Source organism: Danio aesculapii, chromosome 24, assembly GCF_903798145.1.
Source record: "Danio aesculapii chromosome 24, fDanAes4.1, whole genome shotgun sequence".
Classification (NCBI taxonomy): domain Eukaryota; kingdom Metazoa; phylum Chordata; class Actinopteri; order Cypriniformes; family Danionidae; genus Danio; species Danio aesculapii.
In genome coordinates, this window is record NC_079458.1 from 25,111,422 (window position 1) to 25,131,441 (window position 20,020).

The 20,020-nt window shown below is 36.7% G+C and overlaps 1 protein-coding gene across 2 annotated transcripts in view; it reads right to left on the reverse strand.

Moving 5' to 3' along the window:
* Positions 1-20,020, reverse strand: part of sema5a (sema domain, seven thrombospondin repeats (type 1 and type 1-like), transmembrane domain (TM) and short cytoplasmic domain, (semaphorin) 5A) — a 298,541-nt gene that overhangs the window by 29,131 nt on the left and 249,390 nt on the right. For both annotated transcript variants that reach the window (XM_056451158.1, XM_056451159.1), the window contains exons 16-17: positions 18,632-18,857; positions 6,113-6,322 (exon numbers count right to left, since the gene is read on the reverse strand). In XM_056451158.1, coding sequence (XP_056307133.1) covers positions 6,113-6,322; positions 18,632-18,857 — 436 coding nt within the window. The remainder of the gene's footprint in view (positions 1-6,112; positions 6,323-18,631; positions 18,858-20,020) is intronic.

A 20,020-nucleotide genomic window follows, 5' to 3' on the forward strand; every position in this document is an offset into this window, starting at 1 on the left:
AACAAAACAACAAACAATTACTATTTTTTTTTAAAAGTTATTATTATATTAGGGGTGTTGCAATACACTGCCAATAAATGGCAATAACCATGATACTCAAAATCATCACATTTCAGGATCCATATTAAGATACTTTTATTTGTTTTTAAGTGTCTGAATAGTGCTGCACCCCTTTATCTCTCTGAGCTTCTCTGTCTCTGTTCTAATAATTTAAATCATAAAACCAATACAATTAAATTATTTACAAAAATAGAATTATGTATTTTTTTTTAATTCTTGTACATTTTAGTGTTTTAATGTGTTTAATGTGTTTTAGTGTTTCTCAAATTCAGTATTTGACTTTTTCTGGATTCCAGTAAGATGAATTAGACAGATTAGACAGGATAAGTAGATTATAAAGCAGACAGACAAACATAGATATGGATAGACAGACAGAGAGACAGACAGACAAATAGACACACATACATACAGATAGACAGAAGGGCAAAAAGAGAGACAGGCAGACGGACAGACAGACAGACAGATAGACAGAAGGATATACAGACAGACAGATGGAAAGACAGAAGGATAGACAGAGAGACAGATGGTTAGGCAGACAAATGGAAAGACAGACAGACAGACAGTTAAACAAAAGGATAGATGGATGGACAGACCAACAGCGAGGCAGACAGACAGACAGACAGATGGATTGACAGACAGACAGACTGACAGATGGATTGACAGACAGACAGACAGACAGACAGACGGATGGGCAGACAAATAGAGGGGCAGACAGACAGACAGTTGGACAGACAGACCGACGGACAGACAGACGGATAGACAGAAGAATAGAGAGATGGACAGACAGATAGAGGTAGACAAACAGACAGACAGATGGACAGACAGACAGACAAATAGACAGATGAACAGACAGAAAGAGAGATGCACAGATGTACGGACAGACAGATGAATAGACAGACAAACAGACAGAAAGACAGATGGACGAACAGACCGACAGACAGATGGATAGACAGAGAGACAGACAGACAGACAAACAGACAGTGAGACAGACTAATAGACAGCCATACAGACAGACGGACAGACAGACAGAAAGAAGAACAAACAGAGAGGCAGGCAGACAGACAGACAGACAGAATAATATACAGACAGGCAGATGGATAAACAGAAGGATAGACAGAGAGACAGACGGTTAGGCAGACAGACAGACAGACAGACAGACAGACAGACAGACAGACAGACAGTTAGACAGAAGGATAGATGGACGGACAGACAAATAGAGAGGCAGACAGACAGACAGACAGACAGACAGACAGACAGACAGACAGACAGACAGACAGACAGACAGACAGACAAATAGAGAGGCAGACAGACAGACAGACGGACAGACAGACAGACGAACAGACAGATGGATTGATAGAAGAATGATGGACTGACGGATAGAGAGATGGACAGATGGACGGACAGACAGATGAATAGACAGATGAACAGACAGAAAGACAGATGGACGGACAGACAGACAGACAAACAGACAGTGAGACAGATGAACAGACAGCCATACGAATGGACAGACAGACAGACAGACAGACAGACAGACAGACAGACAGATAGATAGATAGATAGATAGACAGAAAGACAAACAGAGAGGTAGGCAGACAGACAGACAGACAGACAGACAGACAGACAGGCAGAATGATATACAGACAGGCAGATGGATAGACAGAACGATAGACAGAGAGACAGACGGTTAGGCAGACAGATGGACAGACAGACAGACAGACAGACCGACAGACATACAGACAGTTAGACAGATGGACAGACAAATAGAGAGGCAGATAGACAGACAGTTGGACGGACAGATAGACAGATGGATTGACAGACAGACAGACACACAGACAGACAGACAGACAGACAGACAGACAGACAGACAGACGGACGGGCAGACAAATAGAGAGGCAGACAGACGGACAGTTGGACAGACAGACAGACAGACAGACAGACAGACAGACAGACAGACAGACAGACAGACAAACAGACGGACGGATAGACAGAAGGATAGACAGCTGGACAGACAGATAGAGGCAGACAAACAGACAGACAGATGGATGGACAGACAGACGAATAGACAGACAAACAGACAGAAAGAGAGAGGGACAGATGGACTGACAGACAGACGAATAGACAGACGGACAAACAGACATACACACAGATGGATAGAGAGACAGACGAATAGACAGATAGATAGACAGAAGAATAGACAGAGACATAGACCAACAGGCAGACAGACAGACAGACAGACAGACAGACAGACAGACAGACAGACAGACAGACAGATAGATAGATAGATAGATAGATAGATAGATAGATAGATAGATAGATAGATAGATAGATAGATAGATAGATAGATAGATAGATAGATAGATAGATAGATAGATAGATAGAAGAACAGACAGACAGACAGACAGACTGACGGCTGGATGGACAGATAGACAGACAGAGAGTCAGATGACCAGACCAACAGAAAGACAAATGGTTAAACAAACAAACAAACAAACAAACAAACAAACAAACAGACAGACAGTCAGAAAAATGGACAGAAACACAAATAGACAAACGAATAGACAAACAGACAAATAGACAGACAGGTAGTGTAGATAGATTCTGTAATGCTCCTTATCATAGAGAACAATTATTTTGAAGACTTCATTTTGAAATCTCTTGCTATACAGTAAGCAATGATGTTCACTGTATATCATTCATTGAAGAAAAACTAGACCTTTTTTTTTTTATAAACGACACAAGTAACCAAAATATTGCATTTTATCATCCGTTATAACTTCTCAATTGTATAAAAATGACAAAGCCTCTCCTGTCTGCCAGTGTGTGACTGATCATCTCATTTCACCCATGTGGCCTGCAACAAGAAAAAAAGATTCATTCCTTTCTGATCCGCTACAACAGCTCCGTCTGCCTCTCTCAAAACAAAATAACGCATTTCAAAGGTCTGACTTTGAACATGTAAAGATTTACCTCAGCAAGAAGCAACCAATAAAAGACACAGTCAGAATATTGGTCACAGGCAAGAGCTCCGGTTCAAAGACGCTTATGGTAGTGCAGAGCAATTTGATGTGTTCTTTTCCAAGTTTCCTGCTGGGAAACGCTTGATGAAAGTCATCTGTATTATTCTGCCGTCGCCTGTACAAAGAAGCTATTGAATCCAAGATGTTTCATTGGAAGTAGACAAGCACTGAATTAACTTAGTGTAGTGCAGAGCGCAGTTCGACAGTGTGTTCAGTTTGCTGATTCGTCATTGGTTATAAAATTTGCACGGTGATTCCTGATATGTTTGCAATTACTCCAGTCGAGAAATAAACATCAATAAGGCTAATCTGGTCTTAAAGTGTCTGGGGGTCTTTGTTAATGAAACCGTCCCGCTGGTGTTCCTACTGTCAATTTACAGGAAATATGTGGAAAACGGCTGCTGTAAAATTAAGACTAAGGAGCAATTAAGCTTTACGGCACATCATGAAGATGCAATAAACTCAAGTACAGCTTCCTTTCATGCTTAGTGGTGACATTCAATCCTAAAAAAAAACTGGATCGATAAATTACATTTGCAAAACAAATTCGGCACTGCCTGATTGTGTCTTGTTCACCGTTAGGTATCATAAAAAACACCCAAGAAGCACAGTTCCATTTAGACAGCATGTTTCCAGCGCACATAACGATGAGTGCTCTTTTAATTAGAGAGCTCTTTCAACTTTAAAGAGGATCTACACTATTGTCACAAGCCTTTTAATGACTGAATCCTGCCTTCCCGTCACTGCCGGTACAATTAGCCGGAAATGTGATTACACACAACGATGCCACCGAGATTTCTCTATTTCCGTTGGCAAATTGGGGTTCTTGCGCCTAAAAACTAGGAGATTGTGTTCTACATGTTCAAATACTGTGCAGGAAAGTGGGTTACAGGTATTTTGTTTGTCTGGATTATTCCCTGTACACTGGAAACACACTGGAAAATGAGGATTTTTAATAAACTGCCTCCTATAAAGGTTCCAAAGGAAGTTCCCATTAGCAATGTTGTAAACTTTACTCATTTATAATTAACACATACACAAACACAGATATGTTTGTTTTAACACCAAAAGTTATTGGAGGAAAGATTCCCATAATGAGATTCAGTTTAAAAACAAACAAAAAAGAAAACAACAACAACAATAACACTATGAGCGTCTACTGATTATCCAAAATTTTTTTAACAGTGTCCATAAAAACTGTATTTATAATATAAATAAACTGTCCAAAATTTGAATAAGTGTATTTCAATAGTTTTCAAATATTGTGAATTATTTGTGAGTCAATGAGTAAGCAGCAACCTCCTTAGATGTAGGGATTTTGTGGATTTTATTGAATAAATCAAAAATGACACACAAACACACTATTACATCACAACATTTAAAGTTATCAGACCAGAGAAGTCTGTGGAAGCCTTCAGTTGTAAGGTAGTGGTACCTTATATATACATACATAAGTTCTGTCTGGTTCTCGAATCTAATTGGCTGATAGCCGTGCGATATTTTGCAATATCAGAACTCCTACAACCTCCTCACCCTTCTGTACTCAGCCCACATAGAGTGACAGCAGATCAATAAACTCACTACAGTTTGCAATTATTGCATCTGTTGGACTACATAATATACCTTTGAGGCTTTTAGGTGAGAATGTTGTCGTTTAGATTGCATGCAGTTTATTTATAAGGATAGTGTCCATTTAAATATTTGTCATTTCAGAAATACAATGCGTCAGCATCCATCATCCTGTCATACTGAGCAGGATGCCATTTAACTGCCATTAAACTGGTAAGTGACTGGTAAGTCGATCTGTCTCTTCTGTATGTTTTAATGCTATAGTTATACCATATTAATTGCAGTGTATTGAGTGTGAGATGGGACTCACAAATCAGGAATGTTGGTATTTTGTGTTGGCCACTTTTTGAATAACTCTGAGTTACCTTTTGGTTGGCCTTCTATTTGTTTCTAATTTTGCTTTCATTAAAGCAGACTAGTTCAGTAAAATGAAAAAAAAAAATGCCCGCATGTGTTTAGCGTTTTTCCTTATTGCAAACACAACAGTAATCTGCTTGTGTTGGTGTAGCTTTGGCTTTGTCGAGGTTAATTATTGTGATATCCCAATTGCAATTGAGAAATCCTGGGAAATCTCTGTAGACTGTTGGCATTTCATAGCGTTCAGCCTTATAATCTTAAAATGTCAGCAAAATCACCTGTTTTGTCATCACTTTAGACATTATGCTAGAGAATAATTCAAATATTAGCTCTAATGTGACATTTATGAAGTGGCAACAGTTTCTGCTGTTCTGACATCAGCTGCAGGAAGAAAGTAGTTTCTCATACAAAAGGATTTCTAGACTCGGTTTGATTTTCTTTTTTATACACACAATTGGGCTGACAGTTGTATAAACGCAATATCACACTCGTTGCAGTACGATATAGCTGTATATGCCAATGCACGCCTCCTACCAATGTCGAAATATATACAGTATATCTATAAAACAGAAGAAATCTAATCTTTGTACACAGTACAAAGACATTAATTTAATTAAAAGTATAATGTAACCACAAAACACTTTCTTTAGCACATTAGATTGAAATGAACATGTTAATTTAACTAATTAATAAATAAATTATATGGAAAATGTAAATAATAAATTAATGCAATCAGCTTATTAAAAGGATGGATTACATGACACTGAAGACTGGAGTAATGATGCTGTAAATGCAGCAATCAGGAACAAATTGCAAAAAAAAAAACATTTTAAAAATAAAAATAGAACATTGTTATTTTAAGTTGTAATAATATTTCACATCATTACTATTTTTGCCATAGCTATAATCAAATGAACACATCCTTGAAGAGAATTAGAACTTCTTTCAAAAAATACATTTAAAATATCGTCAACACCAAACTTTTGAATGACAAGTGTATAGCTATCAAAAAATATGATATTTAAAATCTCACTTAATTTTCCACAGCTGGAGAATATAGTGCCTGGAGAAACTGTTTAAATCTCAGAATTTATGCATGAGGAACTGACCTGGACATGGTGTGGTATTGCACTCCTGGAACTCCTGGGCTGGCCCGAGGCAGGTGATTCCTCCGTACTTGGGTTTGGGGTTGGAGCAGGTGCGTTTGCGGTTTCGAACACCTGAGCTACAGTCTCGACTACACTGGCTCCAGGGGCCCCAGACGGACCAGCCTCCGTTTACTGTCAATCCAGTGATACGTCCAGAACGTAGCAAATCTCCTGAAACACACAAGACTCAACCGATTAGTATTAGCCTCGTTAGTGGTGGTCACACTACAATTTTCAGTACATTCATATTGATTCACAAGTAAATGCTTGAGACTGGAAATGCAAATTTGTACAATTATTTTGACATTTCATTGCAAATTCCGAACTGATTTCACATGAAGTTTTATTGCCATGTTGTTGGTTACTCATTTAAACCTTTTTTTTTTTAAACAGTCCTTTCTTTTGCCTACACCTGTGTTAATCCAATCATATGTGTGTTTTTTATATTTATATGCCTGTTTCAGTTCTTTTTTTGTCACTTTCTGTTAATGTTTAGTACGATTATGATACATTTCTATTATAATACATTTAATACTTATACTTTATCTATAAATACATTTACATTTCATTTCCACCTACCATCGACCAACCTTTGCAATAAATACAGTACTTTCATCCCCAGATTCAATTGCTTGTTTACCTGAAAATAACGTTCAGTGAGATATCTTAAAATATGCAAGTGCAATTGTTTTGTCTCAAGACTCACAACAGTAATGTGTTTTTGACTAAGGCATTTTTATAAAAGAGACTTAAAGGGCACCTATGATCAAAATCATCTTTTGTAAGTTGTTTGGACACAACTGTCTGTATGTATAGTGTGTCCACTGTCATATTGGAGTGATATAATCCCGACAAGTCTATTTTTAACAATTTCTTGACATTAAAATAGGATCCAAATCCCAGTGATTTTGAGGCCCACCACAAAGTGACCAAGGAGTGCGCTTTTCCCCGCCCACCGATTGAATTATATTTGTATAATAACATGTATACACACTGTATGTCCACAAAACATTGTTTTGCAAAAAAACTGGAATTAAAATATTTCTAGTTTTCTAAGTTTAAAAAGTTTTTAAAACAAAGCATGTTTTGTAAAATCGCTATTTAACTCTTAACCCCTATTATCACCATGGCTGCATGGTGTCAAACTTATCGTTTTAGAAAGGCTTGAATAAATTCCTCCACAAATACACGAAATAACATGAAATAGACTATTTAGCTGTTTTTCAGCTTCATCCATGTCTGTCTCTATCACTGACTGCTGTTTATCTGATGAAATGCAGGAGAAGCAGACACACAGATGAGAATGGTGGGTGGGGAGAAGCAGCTCATTTACATTTAAAGCCACAGGCTACAAAAACAGCTACACCATACTCAGACACCAAAATGGCCAGATTCTGGAGGCTATAATAAATTATCTGACCTGTATTTTGAGCTGAAACTTTACAGATTCATTCAGGAGACACTTAAGCCTTATCTTAAAAATAGGTAAAATAGGTGCCTTTTAAATACGTTAATTTAACTAAGGCATATCCTGGCCTAAGCTCAAGTCAAGTCAAGTCAAGTTGGCTTTATTGTCATTTAAACAATATACAGTGCAGTACACAGTAAAACGAAACAATGTTCCTCCAGGACCAAGGTAAATCTAACAACATAAATTGATAACATAACACAGAACTGTTCACTACTATAAAAAAAGATAAGATAAACTAAAATAAAAATAAATAAAATAAGAATAAGAGCGCAAAGTGCGGTTTGTAAAACTGTCACGGTTGCAGGTTTGTGCGCTTTCCGGAGTATCTGTTTTGTCACGTGGGTTTGTGTTGTTTGGTTGTCCACGTGTATTTGTTTGGTCACGTGTTATGACGGCACTCAGCTGTTTGATTTGATCACCAGCTGAGGTTCATTATTGTGCCTATATCTGGGCTACGTTTCTATGTTTCCTTGTCAGTTCGTTGTGTTTGCTTATGTGAGTCTGTATGTGCTTAGGACCAAGAGGAGTGACTGCTGGACTTCGTTCTGCCCCAGTATCCCAGTGTCCTCGCCCTCCATTTGTAGCCCTGTTGGCTTAATTTGACAGTGTCTAATAAACTTTCACTTGCATATTGGATCCTTCTCTGTACCCTTATTTACACGTGACAAAAACATTTAGTGCAAATAAGACAGGACACACAAGATAGGACAAGAAACAGTAATGCCGACCAGTGTACTTTGGATGTTAAGCCCTAAGCCCTGTTTGTTAAATGGGCCTTAAATTGACAAATGATTTGTATTTTTATTTTTGTAATTATTTTACTTTTAATATTTTAAAGGTTTAATATACATTTTTTAAGTAATAAAATATTAAAAGCTGTAATTATATATATAGAAGATTTTTTCAACACATTTCTAAACATAATAGTTTTAATAACTAATTTCTAATAACTGATTTATTTTATCTTTACAGTAAATAATATTTGACTAGATATTTTTCAAGACACTTCTATACAGCTTAAAGTGACATTTAAATTCTTAACTAGGTTAATTAGGTTGACTAGGCAGGATAGGGTAATTAGGCAAGTTATTGTATAATGTTGGTTTGTTCTGTAGACTATCAAAAAATATAGCTTAAAGGGGTTAATAATTTTGACCTTAAATGTTAAAAACTGCTTTTATTCTAGCTGAAATTAAACAAATAAGACTTTCTCCAGAAATAAAAGTATTATCTGAAAAATTTCCTTGCTCTGTTAAACATCATTTGCGAAATATTTAAAAAAGAAAAGTAAAATCAACGGGGGCTAATAATTCTGACTTCAACTGTATATATATATATATATATGATTTAATAGTTTAAAATTATTGTAAAATAGAAATATTCTCTTAGGCAAATAGATTTCTATTCTATTCTATTCTATTCTATTCTATTCTATTCTATTCTACATAGATGTATCAGTGCAACGGTTATTTTCAGTGTTATTAAAATGTTGTTGTTTTTACTTTAACCTAAGCACCTTTATTATTGTTATTGGTCACACTTTATTTTGATGATCCATTTGTTGAATTTAGGTTACATTCCAACTTATTCGTATTAGATTGTAAGTAGGCTGTTAGATTGGGATTAGGGTTGGGGTTAGGTTTAGTGTAAGTTTACATGTACTTGCAAAAATTTTTATAGTCAGTTAAATGTCTGTTGAAGGAGCATATCAACAGATAATAAGCAGTCTACTAATACTCAGATGGACCATCAAAATAAAGTGTTACCTGGTTATTTTACAGAACTTTTAATCAAATGTTTCAAGCTATAATTAAAACAATATACAGTATACAAAACATTAAATCCAGCACCACCATCAAAATACCTAAAAAATTACTTAATAAATACCATGCAACTATCACACTATACCTTTGAATCAAATAACTTTGATCTGACCACATCGAGTGTGTTTTTCAGCAGTAGCATCTCTGTCATTCTGTCTGCACAGTGACCCCTGTGTTCCCACCTCTGACCTTCAGACAGATTGAACTGTGACAGTCCCTCTGAGCCACAGCCATTTATCCATTCTGAGCAGGCAGCGGCTCCACACGGGTCGACCTGTAATCTCTCCAGCAGCAGCAGCAGCGCACACAGATCTCTCAAAGCTAATAGACTACTTCATAATCTACTCACAGCTCAAAGCGGGACGCCAGGCTCTGATGGCTAATGGCAGGGGAACACAGGTGTCAGTGCATGCGAGACCCGCAGGTAAACAAACCATGCAGCGCTCAATGACTTTAACCAAGGAATGACCGGCTACATCGATTTCTACCAAAGTATAAAGTTGTATTGTTGAACTGGATTTTGACTTCACTGTGCTGGGTGCTTGTTGAGATTACATTCAAGCAGGCATGATTACAGAAGATGTATGATGCTATGAAAGGTTTTCCCTTTCTTGTATTGTTTAATATATAGTGTGTTTAACTGATTATGTGTTTCAAGAATTCACACTTAGCTGATGATTGATTATAAAGCTTTGTTTGGCATGCTGTCCTGGGAGAGAACCCTGAGCTCATAAGACCCTTGGGCCCGGGGCTCCTTCCTGTTTGCAAGGCGAAAGGAGAGTTTGAGCTCAGGTAGATCTAGAGAACTCCCCTGCTTTAGTAGCTAATGAACAGATAGTGATTGCTCTTAAGCGATAACTACTTACTAGCAGCACGTCTATGGTGCCGATTTGGATTAGTCAATTCACTTAAGTTGCATACTTTTGGATGGTGGGAGGAAACCAGGGAACTCTTGGGAAACCCACGTGAGCACATGGGAAGAACATGTAAACTCTGCACATGAAATGTCAGCTGGCTTGGTAAGGACTAGAACCCGTGACGTTCTTGCTGTGAGGCAACAGTGTTGACCACTAGGCCACTGTGCCACCCATCTTGAAAATGAGGAGAAGAAGGGGTGGAAGGGGGGATTCTTCAAAACGAAGATGGCTGTTATATGGCACTTAGGGTATTTATATTGGCTTAGGAATCGTCTGATTGGTGAATCATAAATTAAATAATGCGGGACCGACTGCAAGCAATCATAAGCTTATTTATAAAATTATTTTATAAATAAACTTCACGTATTTGTGCAAAGATTTCATTGGAGGTGTTTTTGTGCTCTTGGCTGGTTTACGCCTGTCAAGAAGTAAATATCACATTAAAACCACCAGTTACTGATTAATTGAATCAACTATTAAAATGATTCATTTAAACTGCTAACTCATTTGGAATCAGAGCTAGAGAAAAAAATCGCCATTTCACTGATTCAAATCATCATACTAGACGGAGTCCCCAGTTAATGATCAACAATTCCAATCATCTGGTCAAAGTCACTCTCCAGTCAAAGATTCACAGTTTTCAATTAACGATTCACTGATTCAATTCATTGATTCAAATGGTACAGAAAGAGTGATTGTCTGGTTAACAGTTTACTTGTTTGAATGATCTGGTCAGAGTGTGTCTTCAGTTTGTGATACACGGATTTAAATGATTCAGTCAGAGCGAGTCTCCATTTAACTGATTGAAACGTCACGGTGGTGCAGTGAGTAGCACAATTGCATCACAGCAAGAAGGTCGCTGGTTTGAGCCTTGACCGGATCAGGTGGCATTTCTGTGTGGAGTTTGCATGTTCTCCCCGTGTTCATGCGGATTTCCTCCAGGTGCTCCGGTTTCCTCCACAGTCCAAAGACATGTACTATAGGTGAATTGAATAAACTAAATTGGCCGTAGTGTATGTGTGTGAATGCAAGAGTGTATGGGTGTTTCCCAGTGTTGGGTTGCAGCTGGAAGGACATCCGCTGCATAAAACATGTGCTGGATAAGTTGGCGATTCATTCCGCTGTGGGGACCCTAGATTAATATAGAGAATAAGCTAAAAATGAATGAATGAATGAATATTTATGTGTTGATCTTTGCTGGTTTACGCCTGTCAAGGAGTAAATATCACATTAAAACCACATGTTAGTCATTGATTGAGTCATGTATTAAAAGGATTCATTTGAAATGCTGACTCATTTGGAATCAGAGCAAGAGAAAGGATCACCACTTCACAGATTCAGATTATCATACCAGAAGGAGTCTCTAATTAATGATTAATAATTCTAATGATCTGTTCAGCGTGATTCTCCAGTCAAAGATTCACAGATTTGAATGACAGAGTTTTCAATCAATGACTCACTGACTCAATTCTCTGATTCATATGGTACAGAAAGAGTGTTTACCCGGTTAACAGTTTACTTGTTTGAATGATCTCGTCAGAGTGTGTCTTCAGTTCAGAACTCACTGATTCAGACAATTTGGTCAGAATGAGTCTCCAATTAATGATTCACTTATTTGAACGATTCAGTCAGAGCAAGTTTCTGGTTAAAACAGGACAGATACAAATGATCAGGGGAGTGTTCACTTATGATTTAGTTACTAGCTTTAGTAACTAGGGTGCCATGATTGTCTTTTCTGGGCTTTTGAAAGCCGAGGATTTTAATAACCAGTTGCTGCAGTAGTAATGTAGGCTAAAGTTTGAAAATACATGCAAATACTGCATGCTAACCTATTCTAACATATCCAACAAATCAAAAAAGACCTTTAAACTGGCACATTATTGCCTCTTTAAATACATATGCTTAAAGCAAGTGCTCTGAGCTTTCCTAACTTAAGACTTTTTGATGTGCTGGACAATAAGATCAGCTGATCTGCTGAGAAAGATGGCCAGCATTATATCTGGTAAGATGAATAAAAGGAACAGCTCTTGTGGATTAAGAGTGTGGCTTTAACACTGTTCCCCAGAGCGGTCGTAAACTGTCTAGCGGTCACTAGCGCTTATTAAAAGTTAGGGGGTGGGCAATTAGAGCCGACTCCCTGATGGCTGTGCGTAGTGGGTGGTTAACGCCTCTGCAAATACATGTAATTAGCGTGACATACAGTGTCCCAGCGGCGCAAAAGGAAACCGAGACACAAACGGTCAACTGAGCAGTGTGTGGGGGACGCAGAAAAAATTTAGATGACCACCGGTAAAAAAACAAAAACAAATGAAATATAATGTAATGTTTTTAATTGACTACATATATTGCAAATACTAATAATTTGTTGTTGCAATTGATTTTAATAATTTAAAGTGTAGGTTTAAATTACAAAAGAATATTTCATTTTAAAAATGGATACATTATAATGAAGACATGATTAAATATGTACATGCACAGTTATTAAGCAACATTTTTTTGTGTCAAGTTTACAGTTAGAAAGAAAAAATAAATAAAAATGAATTTCAGAATGTATTAGGTTTTTGCCAGTTTTTGTTTTTATAGCAGCAGGATTGAAGTATGTTTTCCAGCATGATGCGAGGATAATCCTTGCCCAAGTTCAGTTTTAACTTTAACTCTGAATCCCAGATTGTCTCAGATGTGCTCTGAGACTTCTGGACCAGACTTTTATAAGGTTGAGACCCGAATCACTGACAGTGAGCTTTTCTATTTTCTATCCAAGGACATGAGTGTGTAACGCACCGCAGAGAAACTCTGAGGTCTGCAGAGTCTGACACTGAGCGGGACTCTAACCGATGGCAGATCTGTGGGGAACCGACAGTAAACAGCCTTGGAGAAATCAGCCGCTTCTCTGAGACAGAAAAACCAGAGGCAGACAGAGATGGAGAGAGCGAGCCATCCTTGCAGCAAGGTACTTAGATGAGAAAATACTGCTAAAGTCGTATGTGAAAATGATGTGCTATTGTTTCTGAGATAAATGAAGGCATCATTCATAGGCAAATTACAAACCTGGGCCATCATCAGTTACAGCCTCCGGCTTACGTTGCAGAAGAAGGAAAAAAAAAAACCTCAAGGTTTTTGAAGATAAGTGGCCATATTCACTCAAGCCACTGCCATTACTCCAGCAAACAAATTGACATAGTGGAGCATGTATTGATTTTTATTGTACTGAAGGTTAAATGCTAAACACTTGCTCTTGCAATACGTGAAAGAGAAATGGTGTTGTATTGTTAAGGAAACTGTAAACCACCGTTGGCTTAGACATTTACATATTGTAAGACACTCATACACAGCTAGATGGAGCTCAACATACCAAATCCAAGGATCTGAAAAATTGATATATAAATATATATCAGTGCTTCCCACAGGTTTCAAAAATACTTGCGATGGTAGCGGATTGAAGCACATCATTTACCCACATCACATAAATAGTTAACTATATGCGACAAACAAAACATAACTTAATTTTTAATATATATATATATATATATATATATATATATATATATATATATATATATATATATATATATATATATATATATATATATATATATATATATATATATGAGATTAAAGTTGTTAAAGTTGCTGAAGGCTACTTACTTCCTTAATTACTTACTTTACCTTGAACTATAATCTCTATAAAAGTGAAAGCCCAGCACACAGTCTGCATGTTAATTAAAGCAATGCTGGGAATTTATAAGATAACAAGATGACCATCATGACCCATTCTACAACAACCTCAAAGGACAGAAATTTAAAACTCTTAAATTAACTGTTGACCATCAAGGTTTAAGAAAACATGCGCAAAAGTACTTATTATAATGAAGTAAACAGACGCTCGCTCACTGAATCTAAGTGTAAATAATGGCCAGCTGTGGACACAGATCATTTCTTGAATTTGCTCCTCAAAACAACAGTGGAGGAATCAAGGAACCTTATCTACACAAAGCTCATCAAAAACACCAAATGCATTTCCAATATATCATTTCACAGATCTTTTTTTTAATAATATTGATATTTGAATAAGAAAAAGGCTCAGACCTCAAAGACCTGAGAACATATACGTGAATTAAGCCAAGGTGACTTCCAGAGGTCAGCTCACTCAGTTCATCTGCAGACTTCCTGCTAAAAGTCATTGTGAATGAGTACACCCTTTTTACATTGTTTTTATTTGTATCCAATTCTCAGTGAATATAGACAATACATTTCACACCACACTGCCAGAACCAGTTGAAAAGAACCAAAATGCAGTCATCTGACATAATCCATATCACTCATTGGCCAGATGTTGTTGAACATATTTTCTGAACTGCTTTTCGATTGGTCAGAATTCACGTGTGGGAAAATGACACTCCCGCAAGTAAACAACGGCGCAGACACAAAATGTCGCTTTTGACTATGGAGATACGACTGTGCTGACTGACTGTTTCCCTGCTCATAGTATACTATATAGCTATATACATCACTTTAGACAAACTATACATTTCGAGAATGAAGCACGGCTGTGGCTGAAAAATGTTTAATTGCATTGCAAATGGCGAAGGTGCATCGCACGTCACTTCAGGAGAAGGCGTGAATTAATTTAGCTGCAACATGGTCATTTTCCGGAAATATTACCAACGATCCATCAGATAATGTTTCTCTCTCTCTCTCTCTCTCTCTCTCTCTCTCTCTCTCTCTCTCTCTCTCTCTCTCTCTCTCTGTGTGTGTTTAAAATTGTTGGTACTTTTTGCGGTTGGGTCTGTTTTAGTTCGGATCATATTCTCACCACTGTCCCTGTTTTGAACAAAACAATCGATCCACAGGTGTGAAAGCACCATGAAATAAGTGTTTGGTCAAAGATCTTTAGGAACAGAAAAATAATAAATTTATATTCAAGTGAGGCATTGCAAAAAATAAAAAGTAAAAATCATTAACCTTGGTGTGAATGGACCTTAATTCACAAAGCAATGAATTTGTTCTTGGCCCAATTCTAAAGTTAATAAAGTTGGATTGCTTAAGACACAATGTTCTGTTTATTATAAGTATGTGCTGCAGATATATCATCTGCCATTGGATTTGTGATTGCTTTTTTAGTTGTTGTTCATCATCAAATAATTTTTAAATTAAACATTTTTTATTGCATGTGGTGAGAATTGGCCTTAATCCACAAAACATGACACAAAGACATTTACTGTATTAAGGACAAAACATTACTATATTATATCTCATTTGATGCTCTGCTTCAGATTAAATTTAGTTTTGTCATTAGTCAAAACCTGTTTCATTTCATTTATGGAAAATTTAAATTTGAAATATTTTACTACTTCCAAGATTTATTTGTGAATTCTTTTGAACAGGATGAATCCATCCATCCATCCATCCATCCATCCATCTATCTATCTTGAGGTGAGCTCTGTTGATGAAGTTCATGGCTTTTTATCCTTTTATAATGAGCCAACAGATGCTAAAAACACCACGTGTCACACATTTACGTATGCCACAAGTGTCATATTCAAATAGCCTTTTTTGGCTTAATATTCACAAATGTTAGTCCATACTAGATTAATGCATCCTAAATTTGCCAAATTCTCTGAAATTCTATATATATAAAAAAATTAAATCAGTAAAAAAATAAATTATGCCTTAATTTTGTGATTCCATTCACATTTTCTGCATCACAGAAACCTTAGGACCCCAATATAGGTATTTCTATAGTTAGCACTGTTGATATGTAGCACTCTAGAGTTTGTACATGAACTATATGCAAGAAGACGCTGTGCTTATATCACACTCTTTTTCACACAGGCATGGCTTACAGATTCAAATCGATATGGGCCAGTCGTGACGTGAGGCTAAATCTCGGCCAAGTGGCAGACCATTCATTTCAGAGCTCATCTTCCCTTGTGGCTTCACTGACATCAACACACATCTTTAGTGTGGAGGTGATTATTGGACCAGGCCTCCTCTGTATGATATGCAGTAAGTTAACAACTGTCCAAAAGCCCTTAGAAGGAGCATCTGTCATGACAGGCCGTGCAGAAGTGTAGCTGGCTGCTTCAAGCTAAATAATGGCAGAGATGCAAAAATAAATCACATCTATGGTGATCGCTTAATTTGAATGCATAATAATGATGCAGTACTGAGAAATAGGATGTGCCTGAGTAATACAGTCTCCCAGAAATAATTATTTTAATTATTAATTATTTTATTAATAGTTATTGTGTAATAATTCATCATTAAAAAATTAACATTGCATATGCTAGTTGTGCATGTACATATTGTTTATATTTATTTTGTTTTTAATTTCTTGCATTTTATTTATATTTATATATTTTTTTTACAAAATATACACTCACCGGCCACTTTATTAGGTACACCTTACTAGTACCAGGTTGGACCCCCTTTTTCCTTCAGAACAGCCTTAATCTAAATCTCCCTCTCCACCACATCCCAAGGGTGCTATATTGAGATCTGGTGACTGTGGAGGCCATTTGAGTACAGTGAACTCATTATCATGTTCAAGAAACCGATCTGAGATAACTCATGCTTGTGACATGGCACGTTATCATGCTGAAAGTAGCCATCAGAAGATGAGTACACTGTGGTCATAAAGGGATGGACATGGTAAGCAACAATACTCAGGTAGGCTGTGGCATTGACACGATGCTCAATTGGTACTAATCGGCCAAGAAAATATCTCCCACACCATTCCACCACCAGCCTGAACCATTGATACAAGGAAGGATGGATCCATGCTTTCATGTTGTTGATGCCAATTTCTGAACCTACCATCCGAATATCACAGCAGTAATCAGACCAGGCATTTTTTTTTTCATAAAATGACATTTGCTTAGAATTAGAAATAAATGGAAATGAGTGAGATCAAACACAAAGAAAATTAACCCACTGAAAAACTCATTAGCCATTAGCTTGGTGTGTGGCATTTCTTAATAAATGTGTGTTGAAGATCAGAGCTTCACTGTAGAGCAAGAGAGTCAATAAACATTGGCCACAAACACAATTTACTCTTACAGGGTTTCACAGCATTTCCGTCAAATATTCATCTAATACCTCAGCGCCACTTTGCCTCTCATAACTCGCCAGTTAACAGCTTGTGTACAAACCACAGCTAGTTCACAGATGTGTAGCTCAATTCATTTAAATAAAAAAATAGGTGCAAGTGGTACTGGTAGATTTAGTTTCAGGCTTATGCTTCGGACTAAATTGACCTTTAGTTTGACACCTATTGCTGAAGGCAAAGAACTAGCCATGAGGAAAACCTTGTGTACTGTTGCCTCACATTGGCTGCATCTGCTCCAAAAACTGTGCGTGAACTCACAAAACAAATGACAGCCAACTGATACAAGAACGTACATTCTGCGCCTGTGTGAGAGTATGTATCTTTTCATACGTGCAGGTGTCAGGATTCTGTTCTGTCATTTCACAAAGGGAAACCAGAACTAGTGCTGCACACATACAAACCATAAACAAAGCTGCTTTTACATATAGCCAGGGCCAGACAGAATGAGTCCATTCACACACGTTTTTAACCTGATTATGCAGGCACACAACGTCATAAGAAGTTAATATTATGTTAAATTTAGGTTGTGATGTCAGGTGACCAAAATTCAATGTCTAGCCAACTAGAACAACGTTATTTTAAAATCCAATAACGTCAAATGACGTTAATATTTGTTTGATTTTAGGTTGTGTTGGAAAGTGACCAAATTCCAATGTCGAACCAACATCTTAAACCAATGTCATATTGACATATTGACATTGTCATATATTGTGTGTGAAGATTTGGACATCTTCTTGGACACTTTAAATGCTGAGGTAGTTTATTATGATGCGATTTACCTTCTATGTGCGTTCATTTTAGTGCGAACTATTCCTTTAATAAAATAAATAAATAAATAAATAAATCACAGTAGCTGATCTGACTTCATTAGCATGTTCCTCATGTCTGTCTGAGGCCAAATGCAGCCAAGAGCACTTCTGTTGAATAAGACGCCACTCCAAAAGCTGATGTATTGAGCCCACATAGATGAGAGAAAGAGCGAAAGAAAGAGAGAAAGAAGCTCTAGAACACATCATGTTGTCTTTCTACTGATGGACAAATAGATCAAGTGGCTTTGCCTCAAAGTCACTGCGGGCTCACTCTATCAAAGAGCCAGATGAGAGCAGAGAAAAGGAAAGAGCGGAGTGACGAATGAAGAACGGAGACAGAATGAGATCTCACCGTCAGTGGAGCAGCCCGTGGAGCCGTCGCTGGAGCAGTACCTCATTTCGATTCGCTGTCGTCCAACTTCCAGCAGGCCAGGCTCTGGGACTCGAGCTTTACAGGTGTATCTGAAGCGCTGCTCATAGTGGCCGCCATTGTCTGAGATGTTTACTGGGGTCCATGGTGTCCAGGGTGTTGTCTTCTTCAGGTCCGGACAGGGGAGGGTGTTACAGGACTGGAATTCCTGTACAAAAACAACAATGAAATATATTATGTATATATATATATATATATATACACACAAACAGTTGAAGTCAGAATTATTAACCCCCCTGAATTATTAGCCCCCCTGTTTATTCTTTCCCACAATTTCTGCCTAACAGAGAGATTTTTTTCAACACATTTCTAAACAATAGTTTTAATAACTCATTTCTAATAACTGATTTATTGTATCTTTGCCAAGATGACAGTAAATAATATTCTACTAGATATTTTTCAAGACACTTCTATACAGCTTAAAGTGACATTTAAAGGCTTAACTAGGTTAATTATGTTAACTAGACAGGGTTGGGTAATTAGGCAAGGTACTGTATAGTGATGGTTTGTTCTGTAGACTATCGAAAAAATATATAGCTTAAAGTGGCTAATAATTTTGACCTTAAAATGGTTTTTAAATAATTAAAACTGCTTTTAATCTAGCCGAAATTAAACAAATAAGACTTTCTTCAGAAAAAAATATTATCAGACATACTGTGAAAATTTCCTTGCTCTGTTAAACACCATTTGGGAAATATTTAAAAAAGGAAAAAAAAAAAAATAAATCAAAGGGGTGTAATAATTTTGACTTCAACTGTATATGTATATTATATATTATATGAAGTATAATATGTGTTATACATTTACACAGTTTTGAACACAGATTACTTATATACAGATTACAGATTAAATATACATTAGTCAACATTTGAAGTAGATCAAGACTTTTTATCGAAGTTGAAAAAAACAAAAACAAAACCCAAAAACAAAACAACACCCATTTTGTTAGGATAAATGCATAAATAATATAAATATATAAATGATCTACAATATATTTTTAAACATACAGTACTTGCAAGATGTATGTTCTTAAAACTTTATTATTTGTAATATATAGTTTATAATATATTAATATGTAATTTAATATGCAATAATATGTACTAAGTACACTTGGGACTCAAAAAATGCATTTCAGAAGTTTTCAATTGGGTTGAGGTCAGATGATTGAGCTGGCCACTCCATTAACTAAACTCTTTTTGCCTGAAACCGAATTGTTGCTTGCTTACTCGTCTTAGTGAAAGACTCATTTCAAAGGCATTTCCTCTTTGACATATAGCAACATAGTTCCTTCAAGTATTTTGATGTATTCAA